General features: G+C 38.1%; 1 protein-coding gene across 1 annotated transcript in view; it reads left to right on the top strand.

The window, feature by feature from the left end:
• The window catches only part of tbkbp1 (TBK1 binding protein 1), a 92,878-nt gene extending 85,169 nt beyond the window's left edge, over positions 1–7,709 (top strand). The window contains exons 9-10 of the mRNA XM_056470055.1: positions 1,190–1,977; positions 5,395–7,709. Coding sequence (XP_056326030.1) covers positions 1,190–1,977; positions 5,395–5,526 — 920 coding nt within the window. The 3' untranslated portion in view covers positions 5,527–7,709. The remainder of the gene's footprint in view (positions 1–1,189; positions 1,978–5,394) is intronic.
• Positions 7,710–13,125: the final 5,416 nt, after the last annotated feature.

Below are 13,125 nucleotides of genomic sequence, written 5' to 3' on the forward strand. Positions count from 1 at the left end.
TTAACAAGAAAAAAAGAAGCGATGTGCTCTTTTGTTTGTCACTAGGAAACGACTGAATCAGCTGACCCGTATTGTGCGCGAGTCGTGTTGCTGTCAATGTTATAATTGTAATATTTAATACACTGTAAAAAATGCCCGTGATTTCAACGGTAAAAAACTGTAAAAATGCTACAGAAAAAAATCCGTAACCTGGTTAACGGTTTGTTTCCTTAATATATACGGCGAATAACCGTAAACTGACTTTCCCAGAATTCCCTGCATGGCACATCAGTTTTTATGCTTTTTGTTGACATTAATATGAATCTTTTTAGTTGTTTCCCCATCAGTTATGTACATTAGAGATTTATGTTACAACTAATGTTGATAAACAATGTTTATTTCATGACTTTGATTTCTTTCTTGTAACCATACTTGTGTTTAGTAGCTGCGTGAATGACAATGAGCACCTTCTATACATTTATACACTTTTTTACTTGTGGGAAAAGTTGTTTGGGATGAGCGATGGTTCATTATGTAACTTTTGTCATCTCCACCTGCAAATGGCTGTGACAACATGTCTATCTGTGTAACAAAAGATGTGTAGATATTGGTTATTCAAAATACAGACATATTACATCTATAAATTAATGAAATACGGTAGTTTACTGTAAAAATGAGAAACTACTTTTACGGTTTGTACCATATTTTAACAGTAAAATACTGGCAACCACAGCTGCCGTTTTTTTACCGTAAATTTTACGGATTAATTTTTTACAGTGTAGTATTGTGATATTCAAGATCTGTAAAGTAATACAGCTCTGGATAACTAGAAACAGTGACCACAAGTCTCTCCTCCATCATTAAAAGTTCACCTAGTCGCATTGACGACACAAAGTTTGTATGAGTTTGTATGTTCTCCCTATGTTTGTGTGGGTTTTCTCCATGAGCTCCAGTTTCCTCCACAGTCCAAAGGCATGCAGTATAGGTAAATTGAATAAACTAAACTCTCCATAGTGTATGTGTGTGAATGAGCGTGTATGGGTGTTTCCCCATTCAGTTAAACCAACTGAAGTTGCTGGTGAGTGTGTATTGATTGTATAATTTGTGAGAAAATGTTTAGGACAAGGATTTTCTTGTATTCAATCGATTATTATTTATGTTTTTTTTTCACTTTTCCATGTCTTGTTTTTCTCTTGATTTGCTAATGTAGTTCAGCGCCACTCTCCTGTCCCTCACCAGAGGCATTCTCCAGTTCCACAGCGCCATTCTCCAATCCAACAGCGACATTCCCCCATCCAGCAGCGACACTCCCCTGTGCCCCAGCGGCGCTCTCCTGTGCTGCAGCGTCTCTCTCCGGACATGCACCGTCGCTCGCCTCTGCCTGAACTCAGCGATGGCCCTGCATCCTATTCCTGCAGGCCCACTTCCCATCACCTGAGGGCCAGTTTCCAGGGAAGACGCAGTTACTCTGAAGTAGCTGATCCATCGGCTTATCAACGTCCTCCACGGTTCACTCTGGACCCGGTGTCCACCCTACCCAAACCTCGACCCTACGTTGACAGCTACCACAAGCAGCAGCAGCAACAGCAGCAGCAACAACAGCAGCAGCATGGAGGAAGCCAGCACATGCTAGTTCAGAGACAGAGCTCTCAGTCTGGGGTTGGAGGCGATGGGGGATTGGTTGAATCTCCACGGCTGTCCAGGGAGTTATCTTTTCACCACTCAGAGGTGTCCCACTTGCATTTCGATCCTCAACCCAGTCCAACACCTCTGCATTCATCCCCACAGCCTCCGCAGTCTTCAGAGGATGAGGAGGAGTGGTCCTGCCCTCATCCAATCAGTCCTCCGCGAACACTGGGGGTGTCGAGTCCCTCATCGAGCTCCAGAGGTCCAGCCTCTTGTTCAGCATTCCCTATTCCTTCCCGTCCCAACACCCTAAGCTGCCACCCACCTGGATACCTGCACGCAGAGCATGCCCAGTCTTGGCCATCAATCAATGTGAGTATGCAGCATGCCAGGGGAACATTTCTGCAGAATAATGCTGTCCTGCTTAATATAATGTATGTGTGAATATTGTGCATGGATTAGCACAGGTGCAAGGTGAATGATGAAGTAAAATAAGTCGACTAGGTGACACTGCTTTTGTCTAATTTGTCCATCTCTGCAAGATGGAGCACTATCGCCAAGTAGTACCAACTAGTCGACTTATTCTGCCTAATTCGTCCATCTGAACAAGATGAAGCAGATCGTAAAACAAGTAGCAGACCCAGACTTTTAGACTGCATCTGAAATCACATGTTTGTACTTATTTTCCTCAAGTAATTACTTCACAGCCATTCTATACAATTCAATTCAATTAATCTTTATGTCTATAGCGCTTTTACCATGTAGATTGTGTCAAAGCAGCTGAACATAGAAGTTCTAGTAAATTGAAACTCATTCAGTCCAGTTTTCATAGTTGAAGTTTAGTTTAGTTCTCTTCACTTTCGTCCACTATAATCACCACCATCCATCCGCCCCCCACCACCACCCCCCACTCAGTTTTTACTTTCACCTGCACCTTCCACCCTAACCCCCCACCCCCCTGCTCTTCACCTTCGTCTGCGACATCTACGAAATGTTTTCACAGGGGCCAGTAATTATTATTACATTTATTAACAATTTTTATGTGAACGATTATTATGTGAACTACTGCTGCAGCATCAGTCACTTCATTGCCATTCACAAACCCTCTCCTGTGGCCTCAAGGAACAGTATCCCAGTATGGGACAGGTCATCTGGATACTTTTCTGACATTGTGAATTTAGACATAGGCCCAATCCCAATTCTACTCCTTAGCCCTTCCCCTTAGGGGCATTTGCTATAGGGCAAAGGGGAAGGGCTATATAGCCCTTAAAACAAAGGTTTTTCAGGACCACACTCGAAACCAAGGGGTAAGAACATTTCCAAGAATACACCAGCTACAACAGCAGCAAGGCTGCAAACAGATGTCAGGAGATGCACAAATTTGTATTTTTTGTCATTATACCGAATTTTTACAACAAACAAGCACATGTTTTTAATACAGTCATAATGGTGTTCATGTTTAACCGTCATACTTAAAAAAAGCTAAAATAAATACCGCTAAATTTCGATATCAATAATCCGTAATAATAACTCCTGTATAGTATTCCCACAACATACTTTCACATCTCATTGAGTGGCACTCAATGACACTCGAATTCCCTGTCAGAAAAGTCTGCTGGCTGTGAATGAGCTTATCACAGTGTGTGCTATAAACTTAATGTTGTTTTTGGTGTGTTTACATAGATGAATATGGCCACTGTGTAAATGCACAGTACAGTTACAAGCTTATTGCCAACTTATATCATTATGATAAAATTATATATGCCTTCAGTGATTTCCTAAAGTACAAAAAAAAAACGCTACAGGGAAAAACTACAGCCGTCGCGATCGTCGATCTCATATGAAGTAAAAGATTGCGATTACATATGATGGCACGTGCAGGTGCTGTAGTGCTGTCTCATTTCTTAGGGGTAAATTTGCAGCCCTTCCCTTCACACTCAGTTTCAAGGGCCAAGGGGAAGGGGTACAAAAATAGAATTGGGATTTGGCCATAATTTGTCAAAAATAGTTTTTCACCTAATATATCACATGAAAGCATGTGGTTTTGAATGCAGGCTTACATTCCTATAGCTCAATCCTATTTTGTTTTTTGCAAATAAATAACACAAATATAAAACCCCATCCCAAAGCTCACATCATTGGTTGAGCCACGGTTGCCTGCGGCTACAGGGACACAGATTGCATCCAAAATGGCATCATTTTAGGAGTAGGTACATATTCAGAAAAAGTAATTTACTTTCTAACCATTTTGAAAAGTAGCAGGCAATAGCAGGGACTTTTTGACTGCACTTGTTACTAATATATAGTATGAAAGTATGTGATTTCAGATGAGGGCTACATCCCTCCTAATGGACAATTCCGGTCTGCTATTGGCCATATTGGCTCACCTCCAATCTTATATCAGTTTATGAGCCGCTGTTGCTGGGTCTGACCGCCATAACAAACTGAGATATATTTGCTACAGTAACAATGTTTACAGATATCAGAGAAACCAATGTTCAGAAGGCTTGAGCGCTGCAGTTTTTTTTTCTAGTCAAGGGGCCTATTATACACCCGGCACAATAAGACGTAAGACACATTTTGCGTGATTTGTTGCTATTTTCAGACCAGCACAACCCTAATTTTCACGTTTTGCACCACGTTGTTTAAATAGCAAATCCATTTGCGCCACTTTGTGGACTCAACTGAAGAAGAACTGAAATAGACTGCGCATTGACCAACAGAAAACAGGTCTAAAGGCCAGCGCATAGAGCACGTTAGTTATGCGCCTATGTGGGTTCAAATGCTTGCACTGCTTAATACACACAGGATATACAGCAATACACAAATATCTTTACATTTGAAAAAATTCAAGGATTACAATGTTAAAAAATATATTTTCTACATAAATAAAAAACAACTGCCTCCATGCCTTCTTCATGCCTCCATGCCTTTTCAGTTTATTAGTGACAATTTGCATTCGTATAATGTCATTATTATTATTAGCAGTATTATTTATTATATGCATATTTATATATGTTGTACTAAAAACAAAAGCTTAGATTTGTCCACCTGTCTGGTTTTGGACATGTATGCATCACTATATGGGGCATAAGAATAGTATGCGTGTTTGGATATAACCACATATATATATTGACCACATTTTGTAATTATTGTTTATTTATTTGTTCGCCAGAAATTAGAACTGAATTTAGAAATAGTTTTGAAACAAATCTTGCACCTAACAAACGAATTTAAATATGTAGGCTAATGGATGTCTTCAGTGGAGTGAGTTAAACACCATTTCCTTATCCACAAAAGTAAAGGAGTAGAGTAAAATAGAGAAAGTAACGAGGCTGAATGGGGGAGGCCTTGTTTTTCATCCTCGTGCTGCAGATCTGTTTAACTGTTTTTTCGTTAGTAAAGCATTCAGTTTTTCTACTTACAAAGTCTGCTGTGTAAATAGCAAATGCACAATGGCGTGACGCAACTGACTCTTGAATGGAATAGGAGAGGAGACTCTGATTGGTTTAATGCAGGTTATGCTCAAAACACACCCATAACTCATTAAGAGAATAAGCACAACCCTGTTAGACCGAAGCAACATGGCGCAGAGCTTATTTTTCCATCCTTAAAATAGCAAAAGTGGATTTGGACATGCCACTAATGCTTTTGCATCATGCACTTTAGTTAAGACTTTGCTTTAGACTTTACTGATTGAACTATACATTTCTATACAGTACATGTATCTGTTTTATTAGTGAATTTTAAGCATTATATCGGTCAAACTTGTCGCTGTGTCTATTGCAGCTGTGGATGGAGACAGAGGAGGAGGGTGATGTCAGGAGCTGCCCGTTGTGCCAGCTAATCTTTCCTGTTGGTTACCCTGATGATGCCTTGATCAAGCACATTGACTCACACCTGGAGAACAGCAAGATCTGACACCCACAGCCACTTCATGACCTTCTGTTGTTCCACAGTTACATTCATTCGCCGCTCCTGGTATTTTTAGCTGGGTGCCTTCAGACAGAATGTAGGCGATGCACCTGTGGCCAGTCTTTCAATTTGATAAGTGAAACGGAGATCAATGACAACCTACGCAACTCATATCTCTATGTATTTTGCTTTTTTTTAACACAAATGTCTTGCAAGATTGTACCATCTTAAACACCAATTATCAGCAATTACACACTAAACTGACACTCCAAATGAGCCTATTGCAATATTAAGGCTCATTTTCTACGCTTCTGGCGACAATTCCCATGATTACTTGCTTTTGACATATATCGTGATACATTTTATAAAGCAGAGATGTTATGAGGATGCTGTATTGGATGATTTTGAGGAAATATTACACACACAGCCAATGGTTGCATCATTTGAATTTCAGCACTTTATATAAGCACTTAATATCCAGTTTACCTTTACCAATACTACTAACACTGAGGCAAAAAAGTAAAACCTTACAGATATTATTTATTTTTTAATATTCCAGGGTGTTACCCTTAAATATATCTTAGTTTGGCAGAACTTCCCTTTAAAAACTGGATTATTTATAAGTATCTGTAAATTCACGCTCACTTCTATTTTGTTGGTCTTCCGGGGTGTTTGGATGTACAAAAAGGGAAGTTTTTTTTATTTATTATTATTATTCTAATGTACATAATGATTGCAGCTCTGTGTTTCAGCCAAACACTGACAAAACACCAGTTACTGTTGTTTCTAAAGACAGTAATACTGTGACTCCAGTAGTACACTAGGCCGATGGATGGTTTTAATGACATTTTGATGTAATTACATAAGAAAAATTGTATAACATCACAGGGCGCAATCAGTTTTTTAACATACTGTAAATGTACACATGCATTTAAAGTCAATTATATGTATTATTAACCTGTAAATTCAGCTCTATAACATAGATATGCATTTTGCAAGCTCATATAAGAGCGAATGGACTGCTGAATATTAAAAGAAAACTATTGGATCTGCTAATAAGTTTAATTTTTTCCTTCGCTGTAATCCAAACGATAAAGTCACCTTGTTGAGTATTTAATTTGCTAGCTATCTTATTCCCTATTCTTCCATGTGTACCCTATGCCATAAAGTCTTCTTTCTAGCTACTTTCCCTGATTCAAAACAGGGTGCTGGATATGCTACTAACCCAAATGCAGAGGAACTAATTTGGGAAAGTAGCACAAAGAAGTCAGTCATTGCTGGTGCACATGTGCGAAATTACGAAGCCAAATATAGCAAACAGCAATGAGAGGCTGTATGTGTCTGTCTTATAAATGAGTGGAGGATTCGTCCAACTGGTCATTTGATACAATGTGGAAACTGCTCATATTCTGGAAGATAACATAACTGATGTTGTAAATATGAATTGTCTATGATATCACCACTGAATATACCATGACTAAAGGCTTAAAAAAAAGGTGTGGTACGAATATAACTACAACTGAAAAACCATCAATACAACCAAAGACACAGACTGCTTGTTTTCTTTTTCACATGATCATTTACAAGCATATTTTGTTGAAATATGGACCATTTTTAAAGGAAACCCCTTGTGAAATTTGTACGCGCAGACATGGAGCTTGCAACTGGAGTGTAAAGACGATCCATTTCTGCAAAAATCACACAAAACTTTCCATATACAGTATTAACTTGTCTTGCACCCTTGTCCAGAGTAAAAGCAAAGTAAATCTTTAGCCACTATTCACAAAGATTCGCTCAGGAGTTATTTAAAGAGCTACTGCCGTTTCCTTGCTCCTCAAGACAGTGTTTTTCTCATGGCAAATTAGCAGAGTGCTTTTCTGGATGCTCAAAGTACATGGTCGCTCTATTGCCCTGCAGTTTGGTGTGTGACTTTTTGTGATATTTTTAAATAACTCAGGGGATAAAGCTTTGTGAATATGGCTCCTGGACCATACACGACTGGCCTCCACAGGAACAATGGGACAAATCGCCAAATCTATTAAAGAGCTAAGAGGACACTAAAGGGGTAGAGATATTTTGTCATAGGAACAATGTACTTTAAAGAAAGGAGAAAAAAGATGATAAAAGACACTGAAGTGAATGCATATTGTGTCAAAACATCTTCTGTAAATATTATGAAATAAACTGGAACATGCACTGACTTGGTGTGGTTTTGGTTTCGTTTTTATAATTAATTTACAGTATTTCAGAATGTTTTTGAATATTTTTTATCATGGTTTTTGCAGAAAACAAAGAACAGACAGACAAACCCATCATGTAACTATAATCTGTGCATAATGGAAAATAAAGCAAGAAATAAGGGAAAATGGTGACATACAGGACATACAGAAGTATTCACAGCCTTTGCTCAATACTTTGTTGATGCACCTTTGGCAGCAATTACAGCCTCAAGTCTTTTTTAATATGATGCCACAAGCTTGCCACACCTGTCTTTGGGAATTTTTGCCCGTTCCTCTTTGCAGTACTTCTCAATCTCTATCAGGTTGGATGGGAAGCAACGGTGTACAGCCATTTTCAGATCTCTCCAGAGATGTTCAATAGGATTTAGATCTGGGCACTGGCTGGGCCACTCAAGGACATTCACCAAGTTGTTGTGAAGCCACTCCACTGATATTTTGGCAGTGTGCTTTGGGCCATTGTCCTGCTGGAAGAGGAATCATCGCCCCAGTCCGAGGTCAATTGCACTCTGAAGCAGGTTTTCCTTGTCTCTGTACATTGCTGCATTCATCTTTCCCTCTATCCTGACTAGTCTTCCGGTTCTTGCTGCTGAAAAACTTCCCCAGAGCATGATGCTGCTACCACTATGCTTTACTGTAGGGATGGTACTAGCCTGGTGATGAGCGGTGCCTGGTTTTCTCCAAACGTAACGCCTGGCATTCACTCCAAAGAGTTTAATTTTAGTCTCAACAGACCAGAGAATTTTGTTTCTTATGGTCTGAGAGTCCTTCAGATGCCTTTTTGGCAATTTCCAGGTGGGGAGTGGCTTCCGTCTGGCCACTCTAACATACAGGTCTGATTGATGAATTGCTGCACGGATGGTTGTCCTTCTGTAAGTTTCTCCTCTCTCCAAAGAAGAACGCTGGAGCTCAGATAGAGTGACCATCGGGTTATTGATCACCTCCCTGACTAAGGCCCTTCTTCCCCAATCACTCAGCTTAGATGGCCGGCCAGCTCTAGGAAGAGTCCTGGTGGTTCCAAACATCTTCCACGTATGGATGATGGAGGCCTCGAGACAATCCTGTCTTGGAGGTCTACAGACAATTCCTTTGTCTTCATGCTTGGTTTGTGCATTGACATGCAATGTCAACCCTGGGACCTTATAGACAGGTGCATGCTTTTTCGAATCATGTCCAATCAACTGAATTTACCACAGGTGAACTCCAAGCTGCTGAAACATCTCAAGAATGATCAGCGGAAACAGAATGTATCTGTGCTCAATTTTGAGCTTCACGACAAAGGCTGTGAATACTTCTGTACATGTGATTTTTCAGGTTTTTTATTTTTAATAAATTTGCAACAATTTCAAAAAAATCATTTTTCGCATAGTCATTATGGGGAATTGTGTGTAGAATTTTGAGGAAATAAATTAATTTAATCCATTTCGGAATAAGGCTGTAACATTAAAAATGTGCAAAAAGTGAAGCGCTATGAATACTTTCCGGATGCACTGTATATAACCTACAAAAAGATGTAAAAAGAGAAAAAAAATGTACAAATCTTTAGAAATTAAACACCATTGTTAGTCTTTGTGTTCAAAAAAAATTACTGGATCCCACACTTAATAACATTTTGCAGAGTTCCCAGAGGTGGGATATCTAAATCTGGTCACACTTTATTGTTATGGTCCGTTTGTTGAATTTAAGTTACATTGCATCTACATGACAACAAATTCTCATTAGATTATAAGCAGACTGTTAGGTTGGGGTTGCGGTTAGGGTTAGTGTGTTTGACAAGTACTGGCAAAGTTTTTTTATAGTCAGTTTAATGTCTGTTACATGCCTGTATCAACATATATTAAGCAGACCGTCTACTAATACTCAAATGGACCATCAAAATAAAGTGTTACCCTAATTCTTCTGAATGTAAAGTCAAGGTGAGTCCAAGAAGCCAGTCAGAAAAAAAAGAGCCCAGACATTTTTCCTATATTAGAATGTTTTTAAATAACCCTCACATTATTGGGTATTTCATAGCTGAATATGTAAAAGTTCATCTATTAGCCCAATGATGAAACTAACAGCACTGTCGAATGTTAAATGTGTGTAAGCCTTTCCTAGCACATCTGTAAATAATTGCCTTGTTTATTAGAATTGATTCATTTATTTCCAGCTCCGAATTTAATCTGACTTCAATTTGAAGTGATCATTAAAAACTGTGTTTCTAATTGGTAACTGATCACATTCATCAAAAGTTAATAAATTTGGATATTTGATTATTTCAGATACACTATACACTTTCAGTTATTCTTTTTTTATTGGGGACAAATTGTTGTCGTTCTGAGTCCAAGCGTGGCCAATTTCACATGCCTTCCCCATTTGTGCTCGACAGCTTGATTCTTAGAGGTTTGCAGGCGACTGGTACCTTTTAAGTTGGCCTAACTGCTTGCTCTGTAACAGAAAAGGTAGTCTACCCAGTCTTTTACCATGCAACTTGCCAGATCAAAAGTGGTCAGAAAGGCCTACAAATAAGTGCTATCTGTTTCTTTATTTGTGATCCTCTAGTTCGATCCACACTGGCCGTAAAACACCAAAGGTCAACAAAAGCGGATACACAATTTACTGGTAATAATTATTTCAGTCAAATTCAAAATAAATCAAATATAACATTTTATTTGTCAGGTAAAATTGTATTATGCCAATTATATAAAACGATCAGAAAGCCAATTCAGAGATGATACTGTACATATACAGCATCCATTACTCAACGATAAATCAAAGAGTTAAAGACTCTCACGCGGCAACGGGATGTCTTGGCTACAAGATCCCAATGACATTTTTGCACCTTTCTCTTAAATACTCAACTCAGAACAAAAAGATAATAAAAGCTTCACCAAGGCCTTTGTCTGGTCATACGTTAGCCTAAAAACTAATCACCACCTGGGGTTAAACGTTGATAATTGACAGACAATTTCACACTTCAGTAGGACAGAGTTTTCCCTTTACCCAAACTCAAACAATAATTATCATAATACAAGTGACTACTGCAAAATTCAGACAAAATACCAATCACACAGAGACATTTAAAATTATACCAAACACAACAATTTAAAGTTATAGATTCACAAGATACACAATATGAAGAGGATTAAGATTCAGTGTGGAATGTCAGTGAACTGAGCTCTGATTGAAGAAGTTCAATTCAATTCAATTCACCTTTATTTGTATAGCGCTTATACAATGTAGATTGTGTCAAAGCAGCTTCACATAAAAGGTCACAGTAAATAGGAACAGTGTAGTTCAGTTTGTAGTGTTTAAGTTCAGTTCAGTTTAGCTCAGTTCAGTGTGGTTTAATAATCACTACTGAGAGTCCAAATACTGAAGAGCAAATCCAACGATGCGCAGCTCTACAGATCCCGAAACATGCAAGCCAGTGGCGACAGCGGAGAGGGAAAAAAACTTCACTAAAGGTGGAAGTGAAGAAAAAAACCTTGAGAGAAACCAGGCTCAGTTGGGCACGAACATTTTAATTTCTCCGCTGGCCAAACGTCTTGTGCAGAGCTGCAGTCTCAGTGGCGGAGGCTGGAAGCTGGCCTCAGCGAAGACTCGTCTGTCTCTGGACCGTCACAGGAATCAGTCTCATGTTCTCCACTCCTCCATGACCATCACAGTAGCTGCTCAGGATTCGGCCAGGTCCAGGATATAAAAACCTTGGGATCATCTCGTCGTTGGTCTTGGATCGAATCAGTGGCTCTGCATAGTCTGAGGGCCTCGGGAAGAGTATCCCCAGGTGGAAATGGAGAATAAAGAAAATAATTAGCGTAGCTGATGTTCACAGTGTATAGAAGAAGTGAAGAGGATGGCAGAGAGGGGGGCACATGATGGGTAACTGTGGCAGTTGAAGAACTTGCTCTCTTGCAGGTCTGCTACTCAGACTAAAAAGCTTGTTTTATCGCAAGGCAATTCATTTGTTCTTGCCTCATGGAATTCCAAAACAGTTTGCGAGGTCTGATATTATGGAGAGATTTAGCCATCCGTACCGATATGATCATTAATTTTCACACATGTGTGGAGCACATATTGCATAGAATTACAGTTTGTGGATGCAATAAAGCATTGACTATTGTAAATTGAAAATAGTTTTTTCTCTGGAGTCATTAGCAATGGGTTTGAGAAAAATGCTTATATTTGTTTTATTCGATAAAGTTCTGATAGTATTTCCTCAAATTTTGAAATTACCATTGTCATTTAGAGTATTTTTTGGCTCAGAATAACAATATATGGTTTCTTTGATATACAGTGCTCAGCATATATGAGTACACCCCTTTTTGAAATGAATTTGAACAAAACAGATTTATTAAACAGATATACTCCAAATAAATATACTAAAAATCTGCAATCTCCAACACATCTTTTGACCAAATTTGGGGATTGTATAATTTTTATATGGCCGAATTATTAAAATGTAATATTTATAATTTTTTAATTCAAAAACTATAAATCTTATCGGCATAAGAGATTCTCGACTGCAGAAGGCACCTTTTGGCCAAATTTGGGCCCTGTAGCATGAACGACCTAGGAGATACGTTTGTTTTTTCAGACAGAATAATAATAATAATAATAATAATATGTTTAAGTAGGATAACAGTATGTTGACTTTCTCAAGCCAACAAAATGAGAGATTTGTGGGGGGTGTACCTACACTCTCAGAAATAAAAGTACGCAAGCTGTCACTGACGTGGTACCATTTCAAAAGGGAGAAATTTGTACCTATAAGGTCCATATTAATACCTCAAGGGTACATATTAGTACCTAAAAAGTACAAAAGTACATTAAGTTCACTTAACAATGAAGTCCCCCCCCCCCCCAAAAAAAAATAAATAAATAAAAACAACAATTGTATTGTTTCAGCTCATTTTAAATAAGTAATTTTTACAAATAGCAAACATAATTTTTTGAGTGTAATTCAAAATACTTTTAAAATAACTAATAATTAAATAATAATAATATACTTAATAATAATTACTTGAAAATACAAACTTCTATGGTATTTTTGTAGAGTTTAGCGTTTTCCTGTAAAATGTATACATCCCATTTATTTGATATAATTTAAACACAAATTTGTGAAAGACTAAGTATTTTTGTGAATCATTATTAATCAGCGATTGTACATTGTAAATATGACCACTAACACACTGATCTAAACATAACATTTAGAAGAAAATGTTTAAATTTAATATAAGTTCTATATACAACTAGAAATGAAAATAATTATGCATGACCAGTTGTCTTCCATTATTATTTTATTCATCAAATAATAACCAAACTTATGTTTTGCTGTCTCTTAACAGCCCCTGCATCTTAGAAAGATGCATTTTTCATGCCATTTGAA

This window comes from Danio aesculapii, chromosome 12 (assembly GCF_903798145.1).
Source record: "Danio aesculapii chromosome 12, fDanAes4.1, whole genome shotgun sequence".
Taxonomy (NCBI): domain Eukaryota; kingdom Metazoa; phylum Chordata; class Actinopteri; order Cypriniformes; family Danionidae; genus Danio; species Danio aesculapii.